The sequence below is a fragment of the Aulostomus chinensis genome, chromosome 24, assembly GCF_037954235.1.
Source record: "Aulostomus chinensis isolate RoL2024-O1b breed Wild chromosome 24, RoL_Achi_v1.0, whole genome shotgun sequence".
Classification (NCBI taxonomy): domain Eukaryota; kingdom Metazoa; phylum Chordata; class Actinopteri; order Syngnathiformes; family Aulostomidae; genus Aulostomus; species Aulostomus chinensis.
The window spans coordinates 13,938,915-13,962,162 of NC_141343.1; the positions used below are offsets into that span (position 1 = coordinate 13,938,915).

The window sequence follows — 23,248 nt, forward strand, 5'->3', positions numbered from 1 at the left end:
ATGGCATTTGGGATCATTGCTGTTGACATCTTCCCTCTGCTCCACTAAAAACTGCCAGCAGCAGAGAAACGTCTACAGGAACTCACTGGTTATGAGTGCAATTATGCCTCTAAACGTCACAGGAGAGCTTTTGAACACATCGAAACTTTCAAAACCTTCAGCACGAATTAGGATGATGTGTGTCAATTCATGTTTTTAGCTCAGGCACTGAGCATGTCCTGCAGAGTTTGAAATGATTTTGGAAAAAAATAAAAACCTCGAGGGTCAAGTGAAACTGTGACCATAAAAACGGGAATTACAAGGTTTGCACAAAACGCACTGATGCACTGCTGCTAGTTTTGATGCAGAAAACAAATTTTTTTACACCACATTTACGATTTTATTCATGTAAATGTGGGAGGAGGAGAAACGAAGGTCAGGGGGGAAAAAAAAAAACGAGGGAAAGATCTGAAGGTGAAAGATGAGATAGGATTCACACACACGACCCAGCACAAGTTCTAATGGCTCGGCTGAAAATGTATCAAAGTAAGAGAAAAGTTGGGGAGTTAAAATGCCAACAAAGTACAGGATATGAGTCAGCAGCAACCAGCCTCCTCGCAGCCTGGAGCTAGTATTCCAGCGCTCACCGTTTAATCTGGTCGGAATTAATGCTGCCGCCGTTCTCATTAATCCCAATGAGCATCATGCATGCTAACTCAGAAACAGGGTAACACAGCTACATTATGACTCATGTTAGCTGGTTTTACTGCGCTGCTGCAGCAGCTACAGCCTACAAAGTGCACTGATTAAAAAAAGAAAAAAGAAAAACAGGTCTGCAGGGTTCAGAAGTTGCTGGAATTTTCAGTTTAAATGTCGCAAACCCCTTATTAATTCTAAATAAATAAACCATGACCAGTTTACAGGAACATTTCTGGGTTTAATCTGAATGATTAACTCTGTTGGAGGGGAAGTAACCCCCCCCCCCCCCAAGTGATTGTGTGTTCTTTCAATAACCTCACCACAACCAACTGGTGTTGGTTTGTAGGTTACCAGGACAACTATGAGTCACAGATTGCTTGGACGATGGCTCTTTGGTTGAGGAAGAAACGCTTTGATTCTGGACTTCTGATGATGTCATATCACCTTCAGGGCAGAGGGATGCACTCCCAGTCTCAAGTTTTTCTCAACCTTGCGACCAACCGGAATTACAGCATTGTCATCGTACTCCTCTGCAACGTGTTTCTGTCACAGCAGCTTTGACCGCCAAACTCTCTCCAAGTCTTGCGAGAGTCCCAGTGAACACCTGTGCCAAACTTCCTCAAGGTGTTCCTGAGATATCACGTCAACAAGAAAGGGACAGGTAAGGTGCAGAAGGTAAAAATGTGAACCGTCTCTTTCCATACCATTTTCAATTGGCAGGGCAAGCCATGACCGCCCCCCCCCCCCCTTCTGTTTGGAAACAAACAAAAAATTACAAACTTGGACATTAATATTAAAGATGAATGTGTTCGCTCTCTACAGTTCTTCGGGAAGCCATTAGACGTTTCACTTTGTAAGCAGAAGCTTTAAGGAAACAAATCCCTGGCCATTTGTACTCATATAGGCATATCGGTGCTTCTGATAGGGAACTGTCTATTTTGCAATGCTACACATCATTGATTAAAAACTGCCTGGCCCACTGCATGCAGAAACAGCAGGATCAGCTGGTTAGTAAATATTGAGTAGAAGCCAAACTCATCCGGACTGCAGGGGCCCAAAGGAGCGAGGCATCAGCAAGAATCCAAAGACACCAGGAGTAAACAGACTTATAAAGAAGAAGAGGAGGTAATGAAGGTGAGGATGGCAAGGATGCACAGTACCTGCAGGAAGACCACGAAGAAGAAGATGTGGAAAAAAACTTTAGTAGAGGATGACAAGATATTACCTGGAAGTACAGGTAGAGAGAAAAAAGCCTGCCAACTGCGAGATACTGAGGAGAAAGTTCCAAGCGTGAACGTACAAAGCAATAAGAAGAAGGCAGAACCAAAAATAAGAAGTATGTTGGGAAGAAGAAAGACGTAGAGGATGAAGAGGATGTCTCAAAAAAAGACCGAAGAAAGCAGCAGATGTAGGTGAAGAAAAAGAGAAAGGGAACACTAAACGGTCAAGATGACAAAAAGTTATAATAGGCAGCCGCCGAAAAAAGACAAAAAGTACGTGGATAAAAAGAGAAGGATAGAAGACGAAGGAGAGGAGGGAGGGGGAAGTGAATTCACACTACATAATGCAGATCTGGGAACAGTGAGGGAGGTACTAACAGAGCTGGCTCCAGACTGAAAGGTGGGTGAAGACAAAAATAAACCCAACGTGTTTCTGATTAATGTCACGCAAAAATGCCGAGGCAGGAACAGCCGGCTAATCGTCTTGGACAAATAAGGTAACAGTCTATTATACAGCAGATATTGTGACCAATTTTTTTTTCATTGTTGATATGTGCTTCGAGGATTAGAACTGGCCACCGGCAAGAAAACGCTCGCTAGCCCTGTTCCCACTGGCCCAATCACCCTCAGATCTGCATTCACTCCCAGGTCAAACGCATTAGACGCATGTATTCGCAGCACGGCTCTGATCGGCATTGATGGCAACGCTGTCATTTGAAGGTGGCTACGGGCTAGTTTAGTGGTCAGTGCTACGCTGCTACGCTACGGATCTGAAGAACCTGCATGCAGGAGGGAGTGTGTGCAGTGGGAAAGAGTATAAGCTTCAAACTACAGTATACATGGACTGAAATATTACCTCAGTTAAGACAGGATTTTTTTTCTGAGACCTAAACTGGAATAAAGTCCTGGACAGTTACTGGCAGAACCTATGAGGCAGAGCAGAACCGTGTGAGAACCCTGATGCTGTCTGAAAAGGTTTCATCTTGTCTAAAAATATATGTTGTTACGCTAAACTCTGGCTTACATCGCTTAAGTATTGTGAAGGCAAATGGTAAAAGGTTCTTGGAGAACCACTGCAGATTGACCCCCTACAAAAAAAAGAGGAGAACCATCTGGTTTGGACAGCCGTGGATAAGTTAAAAAGTAACCAACCAGGAGAAGCGGAGTCCTGAAGGCGGCAGCAGCACTGGAGGAAGGGAGAGGGCAGGTAAACAGTCGTAGATCCATGCCTCTGATAACACTCCAGACCCACTGAGTACAGCTCGCCTGCACAACTGCAGGGAACTGTGATGGGAAAATGAGAGAGGGTGAGCTGGGATGCTATTGGTGTGTGGGGTGTAAAGGTATGCCAGTCACTCCCACTAATGCGAACACACACACACACACACACACAGCAGTTAAGGACAACGTTCCCCACCCCATCCCCCCTTTTCCTCTGTCCAGACAAGCAGGCTGAGCACTCATGCATCACTAACCTGCATATTGTGAGGGAGTATCCCCTCACTTTGGTGTTTGTGTATGGGCTGCGAGTGCATGAAGGTGTGGAAAATGTGTTGGCAAGTGGGGTTTTGCAAGAATAAACACCAATCAAACTTGTGCACAAATGGGCATCTTTCTGTGTTGGTACAGTGCGCTCAGTCCCAGATAAACCCAATCATCCTTGACAATATGTGACCCGGCCGTGTCAAATTTGGGTCACCCTTTCTTCCTTCCACGAGTGAGACGAAGGGGGAAGACAGGAAACTAACAATACCCCTCTTTCATGTCGACCAGAGCGTTTGTTTGTCAGAGTGCAGTTGGTGCGCGTCTATCAATGTGTGCACCAGTTAGCATGTCTTCCTTCTTGTGACTTAACATACACAATCGATTTATGCAGCGACAGAAAAGAGACTGTTGTTACAGTTTGCGATGCTTGAAAGACAACGGCTGTGACCTTGGATGACAGACTTGGTGGTTAGCGGCCTCGTTTATGTTGGTCATGAGAACCCGCAAGGAGGGTTGAGATCCAATTATCAGGCTCTCTTTTTTGCAGCCTGTCAGTTAGGAGACTGAAATACTTTAAAATGGGGGAAAACGCTCCTACAGTTTGGGTTCTTTGGCCCAAACTGACTCGAAAATCCAGACACATTGAAATGGTTTATTGAAGTACATTTCAGCCTCCAACTTCTCTGATGCAGACGCTTGTTTTGCAGCCCTTTCTTATGCCATCTTGGTTCTCCGACTTTCACCCGAGAAAATCACACCATTTTTCAGTCATGCTGCTTTTGATTATGATCCCAAATGAGTAATTCCCCTTATCTTTCCAAAGTTATCCTCATAATAAAAGGGCAAGGGCAAAATACCACAGGCTGCAGTTGTAAATGTTAAAAGTAATCATCTTGAGGTCATCATCATTTGTGCTAATCTGGCTTCAGTTAGTTCGAGCAAAGCTTTACCTGGAGTAAATAATCGGCCCTCATAAACGTCTACTTATGACATACTAGAATTATGACCTTGCAGTTGTAGACCTCCGCCAGCAAGTCAAGTTTCAGTTTACATCCATGTTCAGATTCAATGTACGGACGGCTTTGAAGGAATTTAATAAAAGGAATTAAGTGGACCCTTTCTTTTGCCGAGCTTGAGCATTCCGAGGTTTGAGTATCAGCCATCCCAGGCTCTCCTTTGAGACTCCATGAGTTTCCTCTGGTTTCTTTCACCATCAAAAGACATCTATTCTGGGTTAAAACTCATTTGGTTCCCGCGACCAAGGCCCTGGAAGAAAGTACTAGAGTTGGCTCCGAGGAAATCTTTGCTGGGTTTAATGCAGAGGACAAATCTTGTATCTTTGCACAGTGAAAATAAAAAAACTTCTTCCTCTAGTGGGAAGGACCAAAAACAGGTTGTGGCCAAATACAATACTTGTGATGTCACAGCGAAGGTGACCTTCAGGTTCTAAAACATCACATCACTATTTCAATCTATTGAATATTTGTGGGAAATGCTGCCATAATTAGCAAAAGGATTCTTGCAACGTGCCAGAAAACGTGTTTTGTGACACCTTCACCATCGACCACCGAATACACTTCTTTGAGTCCAAGCGGTCGTCTTGTGCGAGTTGTACTGAAATATTGCACTTGCTAGAATGGGACAGACTTACGGTCACTATGACCTTGATTTCCACACATCTAAATCTGATCAGTTCATTGCTTTGATTATTTGTGCCAAATTTTGTCAAAATTTCCAGAAGTATTCCTGAGATATCACACGCTCAAGGAAGTGACTTGACCTGAAAGCACATCGTCTTTATCCAAGGCTGTTGTCAGAACAGAGAAGCTGCACTGCTGTCTTCTATCCCAGAGAAGAATTTATAGGATCCAATGTCCTGTAGTCTGAAAGCAGATGCTTTTAGAAATTAATGCAGGTGGATAAAACCTCTTGGCCCAACACCATTGTGAACCCAGTGGCCAGACTCATGTCAGAAGTATAGTTAGTATACTTGGGTTCGTTCCAGTGGCCAATGCCGACCTCCAGAAAGCTGACACACTGCTGAGTAGAGCTGATTCTCCATCCAGAGCTTCAGACTCAAACATCATCCACAGGGGCCAGAACAAGCTCACATTTGGTCCACCAGCACCACTACTGGATCAAAACCAGCAATGGTGTGTCGCTTCAGGTGGTGAGAAACTAACAAAAATAGAAATGCAGCAGTAGCCGCGGCTAATTCTAGTGTTATGAGTTAACATGCAACATTCTCAAGGCCAAAAAGAACCACCTTGTAGTTGCAGTTTTCACTCATGTTCATATTTTAAATCCAGAACACTTCAGGACCCATCAACTGTACTGGACGACCCCCTTGAATTGATGACCTCACGATGCCACATCAGTGGCTTCATTTAGACGAATGCACCGTCGGCCTGACAGTCTAAAATTATCCAGACTTGTTAAAAATAATGAACATTCAAGGGAGTTAAATTCTTCCGGTGGGATTATAAAGTGTTTCTCCTGCATCGGCATCCCCTCCTTGATCGGCCTGTTTGATAACATGTATTGACCAAAGTGAAACCTTATCAGCCAACGCACATCAGCGCGAACATTGACTGGGACATAATTACAGGGTTGCTGTGACATTTTATAGTTAAGTGCAGACGAGGAAACTTTATCACACTGGCATTGACTCCGCTGACACAATTAAGGCTTTACTGTGACATTTTAAAGTCTGCTTGCCTATCACCTTGCAACGATCATGGCGAGGAGGAGGCTGCAGCAGCAGCGGCGGCATATTAAAGACCAGGGAGAACGCTGCCATGTAAAATGAGAACCGGTCAAATAAAATTGAAGTGTACTAATCAGACTAACAGTGCTGCTGCTAATGAATATGCCGTAGTCCGGACTTTTAAATGAGACAACAGGAAATAGAGCTGCTCTATCCAACTCAACAATAAACCTACCAGCAAATTTAATATGTTCACCTGGATTAAAAAAAACAAGGCAGTAATGCCGTCGTACGATAATCAACCCTCCCTTCATAACAATTTCAATGTTGGGTGTTTTGACTTCACAAGAATTTGTGGCGCCCTCAAATTGCACTCGTACTGAGAGAGATTCGTCAGCTCCTATTCGTTCAAACACTCAGCACAACTCTCGGTGAGTGAAAAGAAAAAGTCGCGACTTAAAAAAGGCAACCATAGCATGCAAATACTGCACGTTTTTAAGCAAAAACTACGAAGAAGTTACATGGGTTGCTGCATGCACCCCACTGTGTTCTTTAAACTTTACATCAGCAGCTTTCAAAATGAGAGAGCCTTCCTGCGTAAAACTTGCACATAAACAAGTTGCGTTCCCGGGAAATGATTGGCCTGTGGAGCTCAGAACTCGACACCTTTGGAAAGAAACAAAACGCTGCTGGACTCAATCACCCAACGTCAGTGGTCAACGTCAATAATGTTCTTGTGGCTGAATTGGAGAAATCAGGTTCCAAAGTCTTCCCAGAAGAGTTTACACTGTTGTGGCAGCATACGAATACCCACGGCTTTGGAATCAGCCGGCAGTCAATCACTTATTGGTGTAACCTAAATGTGTTCCCATTCAGGCCGAGTATCAAAGTTACTATTACTGCAATACTAGCAAGGAGTATAAAAAAACAACAACAACAAAAAAACGCCCTGTCATTTAATTCTAAATAAGTACCTGAGGCGTAAATCTCGAAGATTAATTTCTGTTATCAAGCTGCCGCGAGTGGAAAAATGCGAACATCTTGAAACATAAAACTCAAGCCAGACTTTCGGTGTTAAAAGTACCAATGAGCAGCAGAAACTAAAACCCCCAGATTTATAATACCATGTGTAATGTCGTTTTTATTTTGTTAAAATGAATATTATTTGGTGTCACAAAAAAAAAACACCCAAGTGTCACTCAGGAACCACTATCAAAGGAACCAGCAGTTCCTTAACAATCCCCAGCCCTAGTACTTTTACTTGGGAACTTATCTAAAATCACTTTGCCATAGATAACACACACATTCACACACTCTTATCTGAGACCCTCTGGCTACATGGCGACCAACAGATATGAGCTGTCGACCAACAGCGAGTGTCAACAGGTGAGCTGGGGGATCTCCGCTGGTTCTGGTCCTCAATTATTCAACAGGTCTAAATCTGATTAGACAGATGAGGGTGCTGCTACATAAACCTCACCGGACATATTAGACCAGGATACTACAGACTGTGGATAAAATTTAATGCTAATATTCCAGAAACCATTATAAGTTTTAGAGCTTGGTCTCGAATGTGTATTTAAACGCTGTATGTCTCCTTGTTAAACCACTCTCTTCACCTGACTAGCAAACGGTGAACAGATTGTAATTAAACAGCTCGAGCATTAATTATTGTTGCTCAAGACAACAAAATGGGAGTTTACACACTTTTTCAACGCCAGACTCTTCGCCATCAGCTTTTCAAGCTACTTCTGATGACTCATCATTAGTGGAGGACTTAAGTCAACTATAGCGACATCCCTGGGGTCTGCGTCTCTCTGGACACTGTGCATTAGCACTGGAGGACAAAAAGGTCTTAGCAGATTAGCTGATGGATGAAAATGTCTCTGAATATTCATGAAGACAGCAAGACACTGCAATTGTGCATTTGTTATGCATGTATCGTCTGAAATATATTTTTCTGAAAGCTAATGAAGGACACCTTTATGTTAAAATGTTAGCCTGGTGCAGGAATGAGTCCTCAAACCTGGTAATAAGCTAGCATTGGTGTCTGGGTGTTTTCCATTGAATGCTCAAAATAAAGCTACGCAGGGAAGGCTACATTAACGTCAGCTTAAGATCGTTTAAGTCAGTGTTAACGCTAGCTAACATTAGCTTAAGAGTTTGATTTGAAAGAGGTCTTCAGTGGAAAACTAGTCAGGTGTCTAACACTGGCATATTTACAGGAACACCGATTCATGCATTTTGCACCTCTGAATAAATAAAAGCATAAAAAATCTATCTGTGGCACAACTGTGTCTTAAAAATGGCGGTTGCTAACAAGTGGCTTAAAGAGACTGCAGAGGTCGTTCTGAACATGAAAAATTGCAATCAAAATAAAAACTAAAACAGAAGAGGCTTAAAATTAGTTCTGGTGAAGTCATATTTTCATAGTGTAGCTTGTTTGTGGCATAAAGACAGTGTTGTACTTCTATCTACAGCATTTAGGTTTCAAAAATGACAAAAGTGACGTTCATTTGTTGCGATTCTCCTGCAAAAGAAACAACATACAAGTCCAACTTTGGGGAGTTTTATTTTCAGCAAAAATCCAACATCCTCCCAATGAAATTTAACTGCCTTTTGGTTGAGGTGACTGATGGACATGCTAACGTTCTGTAGCGCTAACGAAACATACACACACACTGTTCGAATAATGTTTGGTGGTCATATGCCAACAACCAAACAACCAATCAGTGAATTAAAAATCTGAGAATTGAGAATGCTGATACATAAAAAAAAAAAATACCACGAAAACAAGACCAAAAATGAAATGATTATTTTCTTAAAAGCAGGCTGATGGGAGAGCTTCCCTTTGTCTTCATGAGTGAGGTGACATGGGTAATACATCAGTGTTATGCATAAAACACATAAAGCTGTAATCAACATACTTTTTCAGAATATAACCATGTAAATCAAAGAGGATTTATTATTCCGCTGAATAAAATCGTTTTATGTCATGAAACACAAGAGTGAAACATGTCGAGTGGTGAATTAGAGGGTCGCTTAATGGATTGCTGTACAATTACACAGCAGACAGACAGTTTGGCTAATGGATGACACTCCTCTCACACGAAGTTCACTGTTAATGTGAAGTAATAATATGAATATTTTGATGTTGATTAACAAGGGGGGAAAAAAAAAACAACAACGTACAATGCAAATCGACAGAGAAGAGAACATATACATAAATACGGGAGAAGCACAGTAATGTGCAAGTGTTCCTGTAAGTAAAGAATAGCAAACAGTAGAGAACAGCACTGGCCTTAGAATACATGTAATATATCGCTGCGAAGGAGAGGCGTATGAATATTTCAACACATCAAGCAAGACAAAACACTCGGTAAATCTTCATGAAAAAGAAGAGATGTCTACAAAAAAAAGAAATATACTGATTATAATGTGAGCTATTAATGCGTGTGAAAGCAGCTCGTAAATTGGGACAAAACTAGGAGTCAGTGCGTTAGGCAGGGGGATACAGCGCTTGGCACACGCCAGGTGATTTGGCTCTGGGGCACAACATGAATAATTGACTGTGGGTTCTTTGCAGAGCAACGTCAACTTTGGTTTAATAAAATAAAAATGTTTGGGAGAATATGTGAATGAACATTAATTCAATCTGCAGGTTAAAATGCAGAATATAAAGAAGCGCGTGGTTGTTTGACTTACATTGAAGATTCTGAGTATTATAAGGCACCAACTTGTGCTTATTTAACCATTATTTTATACGACGCAAACAGTCTGGTGTTGGTTGGAGGAGACACCAATGGCTTTGGCCTCAGGTACGTCAGGACGGCAGCTGCTGGTGTCACCATAATCTACAATGAAATTCTTGTCATTTCTAATGGATTTTGTGAAAAAATGCGAAGGGTTACTAAAATCTGTTATTTTGAGGCTACAAGATAGAACTTGTCCCCTCAATTTGAAGAATTAGCGGCCATGAGATAGAAGTTGTTCCCTCAATTTCGTCATTTTGAGGCTGTGAGACGTAACAGCGTTTAAATCCAATCGCAGCCTCGAGGTATAACTTGTGGGTGCCAAATAGCTAAAATGTGGGAACAAGATATAAATTGTTTCTTCGGTGGAAATAATTTGAGGCCACGAGATGAGGACGCTTGTTCCTGCACATTGATTAAGTTGTGGGGACACGTTACAACTTCTGGCCTCAAAATAACTACATTGCAGAAGTGAGTGTCATGGAGTGTTTAGTGGGGCTTGTGTTTAAAGTATCTTAACATGAGCAGATACTCCAAATAATATTCGAATTTGTTTAGATTTTGTAGCAAAATATGACCGTGAGATGTTTTTGATCGGGAAATCCTGTTGTTGTTGTTGTTGTTGTTTTTCCCAAATACAACATCACAAAACGGGAATAACAGGATTAAAATAACCACAATTAACGAGCGTGTTCATTAAAGAAAATGGAATCCAGTCAAGAATGAAGACACGCTGAACCACTCGTCCAATGAAATCCCTGTATGCTGCGCTGTCAGTGGTGGTGGCGGCGGCGGTGTCGGGGGGGTGTTGATGTTGTGAAGGAACACCGGCCGGATTTCACTGTTGCCCACTTAGCAGCAGCAGAGAAATAAATCTCACACAAATCTCACTAGCGGGAGGGAGGGAAGGGGGCTGAATCTCGGCAGAAAAACGCTGCAGATCCATCTAACACCGGAGGACGACAGCCAGCTTCATAAATATGGAAGGCAGAGTGTTGAAGAGCAGGAAAGAGTAGGAATTTTTTATTAAGCTGAGGCCAGTGGGAGACTGATGGTGAGGATGGCCACAGAGAGTCAGTGCAGCTGCTTGCCTCGCCGTTATATAACACACACCCAAACAGATGGACACCCACAACATACATGGGCATCGATACACAAACTGAAAACATACATGGGAGCATACTGTCGGTGTGAGTCAGAGGAGCAGTGTCAGATGTGATGAGCACATTCAAAAAAAAAAGAAGAAGAAGAAGGGAAAAGATGAATGGCCATACACACATATTCTGTCACTGCTGTTGTCCACCCACCTACTGTATTCATCCATCTTATTTCCATCATACACAAGATGCCAGGGTGTCTGGCACGATAAACGGCTTAATGCACAAACAAACGCACGCGGTATTAAGACGCGGATGTGAATAAGGTTGAAGATGGAGGGATGTGGGAGGGCACACACTGTACACCATAGGATACAGCTGCTGATACAGGACCACTTTGGTAGGTTTTCAGTAAGGCTGAGCTCCCTAAGCGCTCCAGTATCCTGAGAACTATAAATAAGCACTTTATCCATCTTTATCAGTGCCTTAAATACACAGTTGCCTATAGCTCATTCAGCCCATTGAATTGGACTGCATTTGTACAGGCCTATAGAACATCAAATTATTGATGAAAGTACATCCGCATCTGAAACAGTAGGCGGTGGTATGATCCCTTACAGCTGTTGCAGTCTGACTTTCCTGCAGTTGCACTTTTGGGTTAAAACAAGTTTGCAAGCGGCAAATGGAGTGTTTAGATTCAAAAGACCATTAAAGAAACTTGGGAGGGATAAAGTTTGGTTTCTCCCAAGTGTGTCCGCTGTGGATTTAACCATCATAATGTAACGCTGCTGGACGTCCGGGTTAAATACGACAACGGGACCTACGGAACATCCACGGAATGCCTAGACCAAGGTATTCTGGGTGTGACTCTAAAAAGTACAATTTCCATCTGATCATTGTGTTTCATGTATTCTGAAAGTTAACTGGACAAACAATAATCCATGGCCGTGTTTTTGCTCAGTGAATCATGAGGTAACTTAAGGAATGTCACCAAAAAGAACCCAGAGGATGCCGGAATAGGCAACGGTACACAGGCCTGTAACAGCGTAGAACTGGTCCTCTTGGCCACCTGCAGTCAACTGACAGCCAAAAATGTAAATACTCTTAGTTGGACAAGTAATCTACGAGTAGTACCAAGTAATAACTGGTATTGGTCATGTCGCATGTTATGTGAAGACAAAGACAAAGTTTTGGCATATCTGGGAAAACTCCATCATGTATGATTTGTTACATCAGAACTTACCAGCTTCCATGTCCTGTTATGCGCATTTTACTTTACAAAAGAGAGAAGTCCACTACTGCAAGTTTACTTTTTTTGTGTGTGTGTGTGAGATCTAGGAAGTTCTTCTCTCTACATTTTGCATTTTCCCTCAACCATTTCTAATAACATTCCAACTTCCCATGGAAATACGTTGACCCGTTATCCAAAAGATCCTTGGGGACAATAAACAAGTCGGAATGTTCCAAAGAGCTTGGTGGAAGGCTGACCATGAGTGGCAGAAGCAGCTGGTTCAGCCCAAAAGAAGGGGAGCGATTTGGCCTGTTCCCGCCTCCACACCACCATCCCATAGCCTCCAAAGATTTCTCCTTTTTTCCCCGTAACTGTTGGTATTTAAGGTGGCAACTCTGTTCGTACCAGAGGAAGTCTGACGAAGCAAAAGTCCTCGTGCTCGAAACGTCACGAAGCAGAAAATAGAAGTCCTTCAAACGGGAGCTATTTGGTATGCAGAAATCTCTCTTTCAACTTTTCAAGGTACTTTTGGATCCAACACCCCTCCTTCTGGGTATTGGGATGTCTGTGTCTTTTTCTTACTTTGCATGAGTAACTGACAAATGCATCATTGCAGAGGTTGGGGGCCTCTCAAGAGGGGCTCCAACAGTTTCAGGGGAGAGTTAGGATTAGTCATCATCTGGAAGAAACTCATGAGCAGCCTAAATTTATCAGATTTTAAGGTACAGCGGTTCGGGATAATTTCAATAAGAAGTCGGCGGAGGGCACTCGGAGAGCAAATACACCTGCAAGGTGAATTCCACCGAACTTCATTTTTAAGAAATGCACTGTTTTGCTCAGTTAAACAAATCTGCTCCAAATTTTAATAAATTCTACATTGGCCCATGCTACACCGCTCCACTGAGTTTGGTGAAATTCGGTCTTATAATTTTCACATAATCCTGCCAATAGATAAACACTTCTGGAAACATAAGCTGCGTGGCGGAGCGGCTGAACGCCTCGGGAAAGTAGTCTGAAGTTATGTAAAACAGCTATTATAGACTCGTTTTGCTAAAAATGTAAAGTGTCTTTTGGCTTAAACCTATAATCAAGATGCCAAAGGCATCCAGGGAACTTGGTGAATTAACCCCTGCTTTATTAGGGTTAGAAAATAAATACATTGTTCATGTGAAATTCTACTTTTGGAAAATTAGATTTTTGAATGAGTGAAGATGATAAGAAAGTGAAGCCATTAATCCCACCAAGGTTATGTCTTGACGCCATTCAGCCACACATGCTCAGTCAACTAAAAACCCGCTGATTGTTTTAATGGATGGGCCACGCAAATGGTGAGATGGCATGAGTCACCCTGATAGGAGGGAGAGAGAGAGAGAGGGAGGGAGGGAGAGAGAGAGAGAGAGAGGGGCAGCAACCAAGAGAAACAAATGGGAACCCTTGTTCCCCTGAGTGCTAGACTCACACACACACACACACACACGCACACACTTGAGCAGGATCTTCAACAAACCAGATTAATATTAAAATGTCAATGAGAGCATTCCACCTTAAAAACGATCAAGAGTAACTGAAATGTAAACAGACATCTTTGAGGGCCTCCGTTTGTGCGTGCCTGCACACACGCACGCGCACACACACACACACACACACACCTGTGCTACCGTCACTTCAGATGGCATCACATGGATATTTACTCTGACCAAAATTAATAACTTAACCTTAAACCCTGTCTTAACCTTAACATTGTACTCACGTGAAAGCTTGCCCCCCAAAAGCCCAGTGTGACACACAAGCACGCACACAAACACACACACACACGCTATAGCGGTTGAAAGATAAACCTATACACACCCAGTTACACGTGAACAGTGTTCATCACAGTCGATACACTCACACACACATTCTCCATTAGATAGAAGCTTAAACATCAAAGCTTCGAGATGAATACAACACACACACACACACACACACACCCTTCGCTACAATCTGAACACAACTCAGTGAGGAAAACACTCATATCTGCATGCCAACATGTAACGCTGCCATCACACACCCATATCAGTGCAATCCAACGCCACACATGCATGTAAACACTTTCCCACCCACCTCTGCTTCTGCCTCTCCCACCCACTCAAAACACACTCTCTCTCCCTCTCTCTCACACACACACACACACACACACACAAAAACACACACACACACAAGCACTCCTTCCATCCGTCCGATCCCGCTCTCCTCCTTTCCATCCGTCCGTCCTTACCTTGCAGCAGGCTCTGGAGGTTGAGCTGCGCCTGCTGGTGCAGCTCCTCGACACACTCAGGCCTGCTCCACGAGCCAAACACATTCACGCTCTGTTGCCATGGCGACCTGAAGTGGGCCGCACCGCCGCTGCTGTTGCTGCTACCTCTTCCGCCGCCACCGCCACTGCTGCTGCTGTGGTTGCCGTCACCGTGGCTGCTGCTGCTTCCTCCACGCCTGCCGCTCTCCGCCTCTAGACCGCTCGTAGCTGAAGGAGGTGGGGAGGGAGGAGGGGTAGAGGAAATGATGGATGGATGGAAGGAGAGAGAGAGGGAGAGAGAGGGAGGGAAAATAAGGACGGGAGATCAGATTATTGAGAGTGAGGTGGGAAGGGAAGGGGGGAGAAAAAGATAGAGGAGGGATGAAGAAGGAAGATGACAGAAGGAACAAATGACAGGAAGAGGAGGAAGAAGAAGAGGGATGGAGGGGAGGAGGAGGAGAGAGAGCAGAACCACACATAAATAAAACGTATGAATTTCCATAACTAATACCCAGAGACGTAGATTACATAACGCAGTTTGTTGTCAGGGAGAACAAGGGCCGAGGAAGGAGGGAAGGAGGGAGGACTAGAGGGTGAAGGAGGGATTAGAGAGAAAACAAGAGAGGGATGGGGAGAGAGGGAGAGATTTGGAGGGAAAACAGAAAGACGGGGTGCTTAATTAGGAGGGAAGAGGAGTGGGAGTAAGACAGAGGGACAGTTGGGGAGGGAAGGAGGTATTAGGGCAGGGAGAAGGGAGACAAAGAGGGATTGTGGCATTAGGGAGAGAGAGAGTGGGAGGAGGGAACGAGGGATGACATTTAATGGGAGGAGAAGAAGGCTGAAAAAGGGGGTGAGAAGGAGAAGCCGCCCTCCGTCACTCCGTCAAACCGCCAATGCAAACAGGCAAATCAACCCCAGCGATGGCAAACGGCCATTCAGCGTCAACATGAATGAGGCGTCAACTTGAATCAGCGCTGACAAACTGACAGGTTGAGCGGCTGATAGAAGCCGACTAATCAACGCAGGACATCCCAAAAGAGACAAGTCTCCCAAGTCCAGCTGGGCGGTGTGAAGCACGACAGCTGTCAGAGCAAGAGAGAGAACACGCGGCGAAATCAGACTTGTTGTTGCCCGTGATGATGATTTGGGGGGGGGGGGGGGGGTCGCAACAATGTCAAGAGATAGATGGTACAGTCATAAACGCTCAATCAGGCCATCGGCACCACTGGAAGAGGGACGGAAATGTAGTTTCTGTAAACTGGGCATTTGCATTAATTTCTGGGATTCTTCTGACACATATTGAGACTTGCATGGCATTCATGACCGCAGACGTACCAAACCAGACGGGTCGTGATGTGCAGGCATGTGCTCGGTGCTGCCTTTACAATCGTGTACCACCTTGTGACATATCAATCAAAGAAAATTGCAGCTGCAGCAGTTTGGATGCTGCACTTAGACATCTTATGATTTCAACAGTAAACTGAATGGACACCTCAACCAGAACCGATGTAAAGCTTTGGTAAAGTATCACATTCAGATGTGAAGGGCTTCTTCCTTCCAGCGTGACACACAGGCATTCATGAAAGTTGGCCTGGATGATTTGGTGAAACCCTGCAGCCAACAGGGTACTCAGAGAGCGCACCAACGCATTTTCTTCTTGCAATTTTAAACCTATCCACTCAAAAATGGGATGGCTTCTTTCCAGGTCCATGGTTCTCTCCATTACCAAGTTTCGCAAGAATCTGTCGCTTGGTTTTACGAAATCCTGCCAAAACCGGGGTCCTCGAATAGCGCATATCTACACAAAATTCAATGTAAAGACATGCACTTTTTTTTTTTTAACTACATTATAAGTGTCTGGACCAAAATTTACAGGGTTCTTCCTTGGCCCAAGTTACACTCGGCCAGCAAGTGTTGGAAAAATCGTCTGGTTGATTGTGCAAAGCCCTGGCAAAAAAACATCCTTGGAGAGCGCATACCTACGCCAACTTCAGTGTAAGAAATTGCGGTTTTAACCTTTCCGTACCAAAATTTACTAGCTTCTTCTTTTGGACCATGACACACACCAACACTGAGTGTTGTGAGAATTCGGCCTGGTAGTTTTTGGGTGATCTTGTTGGCCCCCGGACAAAGAGAGGTGGATGAAAACATTATGTCCGTGGTGGCAACCAAGATTGTTTGTTTCATGGAATGAAAGAAAAATGTGTCATAGGAAAGCATTTTGGGGTTTATTTTAATTTTACCGTCCATTAGAAAACTAGAAATTCCTATCACAGTGACCTTGACCTTGGACCACCAAAAACCTTTCAGTTCATCCTCCAGCCCCAGCAGTGGTTTGTGCCAATTTGAAGAAATTCCGTCTCGTTAGCAAGAATGCGACAGACGGACAAACCGAAAACCTAATGTCACCTTTCTGATTTCAGACAGAGAAAATAAAGCAATTATGTCTTTTGTCTCTCGGGCTGCAGTCTAAGTGAAGATTTACAGTATATTTCCAATGATACTGTAAATTTTAAAATCAAATGAGCTTCAAAAGCATCTTTCAGAACACCGGGGACACCGGGGCTCTCTTACAGTTTGTCCTCCAACAGAATTCTGTCACTACTCCACATGTCAGAGTTCCACCACACTGAACCAGCTACCGCTCCCGTAATTCCACATATCAACTCCAGCATGTGAGTGGGAAGTATACGCTTAGAAACACTCTTTTTGATAGAGTGCTGCTGAACAAATGATGAAATTTAAAGAACACTCAGCTCCCAGCTGACAGTAGGACGGTTATTCCGCAGCGAATCCACCGGCACTATCATGTCTTGTTTGCTCTAAAGCAGCCGGCTCCTGTCACAAAAAAACTCGCCGTACTGTATGGAATCACAATTTCACCCTCGCGGCTACGACTTCATCTTCCTAAGCTGCTTTCACACAATCGGCTCCCGCCAGAGAGAGAGCCACACTGTTTACGATACAGAAGTGCACATCAGTTAGCATCAGCCACAGAGAAGCAACCATGCATGAGTTTCTTTCTTTCTTTTCACTTGGATCCTTTATTTGTGGTAAGTCTATTCCTTTTTTCCCCCACTGCTTCTTTCTCAAGTTAATCTGTGTTTACTGGGTGTATGTATTGTGTTTTAGGTTTTGCTGCTGTAAATATCCCATTAGGGTGCTTGAGTTAGGAATGGACCCTTATCCAACAAACACTTTTATTTTGGAGCCTAAAATACATCAAGCTGCAAGGAAGAGTTTAGCACAAACCTTTTAATCAGTGTTTAATATTTCTTCCGTGACGTTGGGAGTGTTTTTCTGTCAGCTGGATTACGCAAAAAAAGCATGAGGCCCATTTTCAGGGTCTGGGTAGAATCTGTTGAGTTTTGGGACGGGTTAGTCAAAGTGTCACCTTTGTGGCAAAACATGTTGAAGTCCTGCTTCAAGTGGGCCGACCAGACTTGACCAAAAACCTCCAAAACTGAGAAGGACTTATCTGCTGACAAAATGTTGGACCTCTGCCTCTACAATTGGCCAGAAGTGGCAGACCTCTGTGACTGAAGTCGATCTTCTTCGTGCTGTTATTCTCATCATTGCCGTTGGTGTGTTGCTACAGAGCGAATAAACCTAACCCTAACCGAATCCTTAACTCTCACCCTTAACCCTCAGAGGTCATATGACTTCCTATCAGTTTAGGCGGCAGAGGTTAAGATGTTGATCCTCGTGGTTTACAGATAGGAACGATTTTCAAAACTTGACGACAGGTTGCTGTGAGGACTGTGAGTTACAGTGTTACTGTGGCAAGGCGGTCAATACTGACATTTTGCACGTAAAACAAAACAAAAACCTGCTGTTACCTGACAACACAAGGTCAGAACTTAAAAAAACCTTTGATAAGGGTCCCAGCCTGAAGATGTCTACGAGATAAAAGTCAGCTTGGTCACAGCACCACCTAGTTGCAGGGAGAGATACTTGATGGTATGTACGCATTACACCTACAACACACTGCGGGTATGCACGATGCATTGGGTCGGTGGTGCATACCAAGGTTTGAAAGCAGCCACACCGTCTCTGTTTGCTCTGGCCAGCCCCAATGAGAAAAGAAAACAAGACCTTCTACGGCCAAATAGACAAGTATCACGCAATGACCTTGGTGAGCGTAGCTGCTCCAACAATGATTATAGACCAGCGACCAACGCTATGCTCATGTGTCATGAACAGACTGGACGCCTTCCCAGGATTAGTCTGCTCCTTCATTCAAAATCCAAATATCATCAGGTTTCACTTCCTCCTCACTAAACGCCACAGACACTCATTGCTTGCAGCTTTAATTACAGGCTCAGCATGAAAGTGCCAGGGGCCAAAAGTTGGCATCGGTGAAGACATGCTCTCACTGAGTACCTCTGAGGTACTAATGCTATAGAAATGGGGGTCTATACATCTTGGGTGCATGCTAACTTGCAAATCTGTATTCTTTCAACTTTCTTCTCTGATACTCATCAAGCAGGAAGGCGTGGGGAAACAAAAATGTGACCCTGAATGTGATTGCGATGGTTGATCATGCATTGAAACCAGGACCCCCCCAGGACCCCCCCCCCCCTCTATTAATTAGTGAGAATCAGAAAGGAAAAGACTGAATTTGCTGCAGCAAAAGCACAGGGGTGCAACCAAGTATAATTGGTGGCACAGTGGAAAAAAGTCTGTAGATGAACAATTACTTGATCTAATATTTATTTCAGAAGGTGTGGGACTTTACAGGATTCAATAAATGATCTGGAGCGCATGTGCATGTCTGTGTGTGTTAAGAGCTTAAGTCACAAAACAAGACACAAATGACTGTAAATACATCCTCTAGAGGGGAAGAGAGAGACAGATAGAGCAATAACCACCTCCGTTATACCTTTGAGACACCACCGTGTCTGTGTGCAAAGGATTTCTCACTGTTCCCACCACACACTAACACAGCAAGAAGTCGTCATCTATCTAACAAGGTTTTTCACAGATTAGAAGCCTCGTAAGATTCAGGATCAAGTCCAAAACACATCACCGCCGCTGCGCAACAGAGTGAACGTTTATTAAAACCAACAGAAGAACAACAAATTATACAAACACCAAGAAAATATAGCCTTGGAGAAATTCTCGCTATTTCACTTACTTACTCAATAGTAAGTTTGACAGCACCAAGAAATGAAAGAGTGCAACCTGTCAACTGACATAAGACCACAAAAGAAGACAGCTTGACACCTGCTCGAAAGCCTTGAAAGGGTATTTGAAGTATACGGAAGCCATGATGTGCCAAGCAGAGAGCAAGTGCGAAGAAGTAGTTTGCTTTGGGGAGCTGACAGTGTCAGAAAAAAGGGTAACGTAATCAACTTTGACACCATCACTTTTTCAGAGATATAGAGAAGTATTGGCTTCAAAACCAGGCTTGGCCTAAAGCTGATCGCACTCACTGATATGACTGGAAAGACCAAAATGTCTCATTTAACTTGTTTACAAGCTAATAAAGAAAGAACAACTGTGCTAACGCTCAAGAGTGTCACCTTGCTAATCAACTACTATACACTGATTACCTCTCACTCGTTAGCAGTATATCTTGAAAAGTAATAAACAGACTTTGATAAAATACGTGTATTTTGCCTTTCAAGTACTCACACATAGGTGTTTTGAGCTCACAAACACTCCAGAAAACAGGATACAGAAAGAGCCAGTCGTGTATATTTAGCTTGAAGCTAATGGCTATGATGGCTAACAGCAGCAATGGCAACAAATCAATCAGCAAAAACTGCCCAAAAGGAGGTAACTCAAAAGCTTTTGGGAGCTAAATTTGTTAGTATTAACAGGCAAAAAAATACACTTTTTTGATTGAAGTATCACTTTAAGAAGAATTAAAAAAACAGCCTAACCTGTCACAGCGATTACCATAAGGGTTTTACGTTAGCTCAGGCTAAATCTAAATCTGACTTTAATAATTTGAGCAAACAGTACAAGCTGGATCCTCTAACAAGAACAAATCAAAGCCAAGTAGTGTCAGATGTAACTGTGTTTTGTTGGCGTGCTCTCATTGATTTTTTTTTTTTTTTAACTAAACAGAGTTTCAAGAGAGAGATGAAGCCAGAGACTTCTTTACCGGATATCAGTGACAAATGGATCTTCAGGCAGACTCATTTCCTTTGAGGTTAATACTAATTTCTTGATTAAAAGTTGAACAGCAGCCAAACACACACACACACACACACACACACACACACACACACACACACACACACTCAGAATGCTTCATCCTCCTCAGCAAAGATGTCACTCTTCTTCCTTCCTCCCTTATGTAACCACGGTGACATGAAAAGGAAGATGGAGGGATTGGATGGAGGAAAGACACAAGCCTCTGGGCATCACCGGGCAGATTTAGAAAAAAAAAATCCTTTTGAGTAAAGGACAAAGATTCTTCTGGAAAGAAATGCCACACAGGGACAGTGTGATTCGTGTTCTGGGTTGAAGTTCAACACCAAGAAAGCCAACGGAACCCTGAATAATTGAAGATTATACGGTCAAGTTTTCATTAAAAAGCTGCATTTTTAAATTTGTTTTGATAGATAAGAATTTATTTTAACTTATTGACAAAAGGTAATTTTTTTGGTGATTCCTGTGCATTCAAAGGAGTTACATGGATCCTTAGGCGGAAGTTGGGCCTTCAAGTCTCCATACCAAACTCCATTCAGAAAACAAGCATTTTAAAAATTGTTTGCATGTAATTTAGTAGACAAACATGAACGAGCATGAATTCATGGACAATAATAATCAGTTTCATGGTGTGGCTATTTTGGTCTTTTTAATGCATTTATTGCAATAAAATTACAGCATAACCTAGGTTGGAAGCAGCAGTCACCCTTGCCTAGCGCCTAGCTTAACGTCTAGCTTAGTGCTGATAAATTATATTTTTTTCTTTTCTTTTCGAGAAATCGTGTATTATACTTAAACAGCCCTGCAAGGTACTGTCGATTTCCCTGAGGGAGGGGTGAGGTTGCCCTCGATCCTACACACTGCACCTTTAACCCATGATGCATATTTAATATCAAGCATCAAACTCACATTGTGACAACTGGCAGCACCTGGGAAAAATGTGAATCATCCCCAGAGTTATTAAGAACTTTGAACCGAGGAATCTTAACAGGGTGCTTACTGACCTCCATCGTAATTAAAAACCGACATGGAGATAATGACGCAAATGAAAAACAGAGATTACGGCATTCATTCCTCCTGACACACAGAAAACACCTGAGCGATTTATTTAACGCGCCCACACAGTTACCCACATCCTCATGAAACAAACACACACACACACACCTCTCTACCATTTGAGAAGATACACACCTGCATGCAGAAAAAGAACTTTTCATCATCGACCCAAACACTCTTACATTAGCGAGGTGTTAAGTTATTTTTCGCTCAGGCTTATTACTAATTCATTCCCCTCTGCGTGCGTTGGAGTGTCAGCAGGGAGGACACGGATTTAGACAAGCTGTTATCACTGGCCACACACACACACACACACACACACACACACACTTGCACAGCCATCTTAGTAAGGATATTCATTGAGATAATGATAAATGGGTTCTATTTATACAGAGCCTTTGATGACAGTCTCCCAAATTCTCCCAAATGTCCTAATTTGGATGGTTCAAAAATTGTATTCGTATCGCAAAAAAGTCAAAAATACACTCACAAACAAATGCAAAAAGTCCCTGATATCTTACCATTTAACCACCCACAGATTTTTGCGCACATGTGACATAATTGCACTTGTGTGCCTCTCACACACTCGTGAGGACTGGCCAGTGGTTGGTCCCAAGTGTATGGGTTTCTGTGTAATATTGTGTATTCATGAATGTCAGCAACTGGTGTACCAATTTGAAGCAGGTTCATTTCTGCGTGTTTTAAAGAACGCTGTTGCTGCAGAAAAAGGGCTAAAACATTGTGGGTGTGGGTGTTTGTGTGTGTCCATCCCTGGAGGTGGTCTTGTGTTGTCCTCTCAGTTAATAAAAGCTGTGCAGTAAAGCAGATTTACTGACTACACTGAGACCAAACTGAACATTTGGGGTCCTTGTGTGTGTCGTTATCGGAATGCGGCAGGCTTCCTGCATGGCTGCATTATCCAACATGACCTTTGTTGTAACGACAGAGTAACGACAAAGGTCAGTGTTGATGATATAACTGGCCGCTCTACCATCAAGGTGATAAAGATTCACAGTTAACAACTGTGTAGAAATGAAATTCACACAAAAAGTGCTTGGAACTAACTACGCAAGTTCAAGAGGGCTGAGGTTTGTTTACTTTTTTTTAACAAAACTGTCGACAAAATTTACTAGATGTACATTTTTGTTAAGCAATATTATCTTTACGAATGAACTGCATGTTAATGATTTAAGAAGCAAAGATTCAATGGTTAGTCATACAAAGCTAACGTTATGCTAACAAACTACAACGCGGATGGATGATTTGAATGTCACCTAAAGCTACCCTTTGGCTTCTCGGTTATCAAGGAGATTAAAAAAAAAAAAAACAGTTAAAAACAATGTAGAACTAAAAATTTACAAAACGACTGCTGGAGACTAATTCTGCAAGTTCAAAGTGAATGGAGTTTCTAACTTTTGTTTTTTAAAACAAATTTGTCACCTAAAACTGTCAACAAAATTTCAGAGACTTAGTTTTTCCAATTAGGATCATGGTGACTTATGAACACCACATTTATGACTTTAGAGGCATAGATTCAATATTTAGCTGTAAAAAGGCTAACGTTATGCTAACAAACAACACCATG

The 23,248-nt window shown here is 42.9% G+C and overlaps 1 protein-coding gene across 2 annotated transcripts in view; it reads right to left on the reverse strand.

Annotated features, from left to right (window-relative positions):
- nhsl2 (NHS-like 2) overlaps nt 1-23,248 on the reverse strand; it is a 63,953-nt gene that overhangs the window by 22,266 nt on the left and 18,439 nt on the right. For both annotated transcript variants that reach the window (XM_086196953.1, XM_086196952.1), the window contains exon 2: nt 14,428-14,673. In XM_086196953.1, coding sequence (XP_086053079.1) covers nt 14,428-14,673 — 246 coding nt within the window. The remainder of the gene's footprint in view (nt 1-14,427; nt 14,674-23,248) is intronic.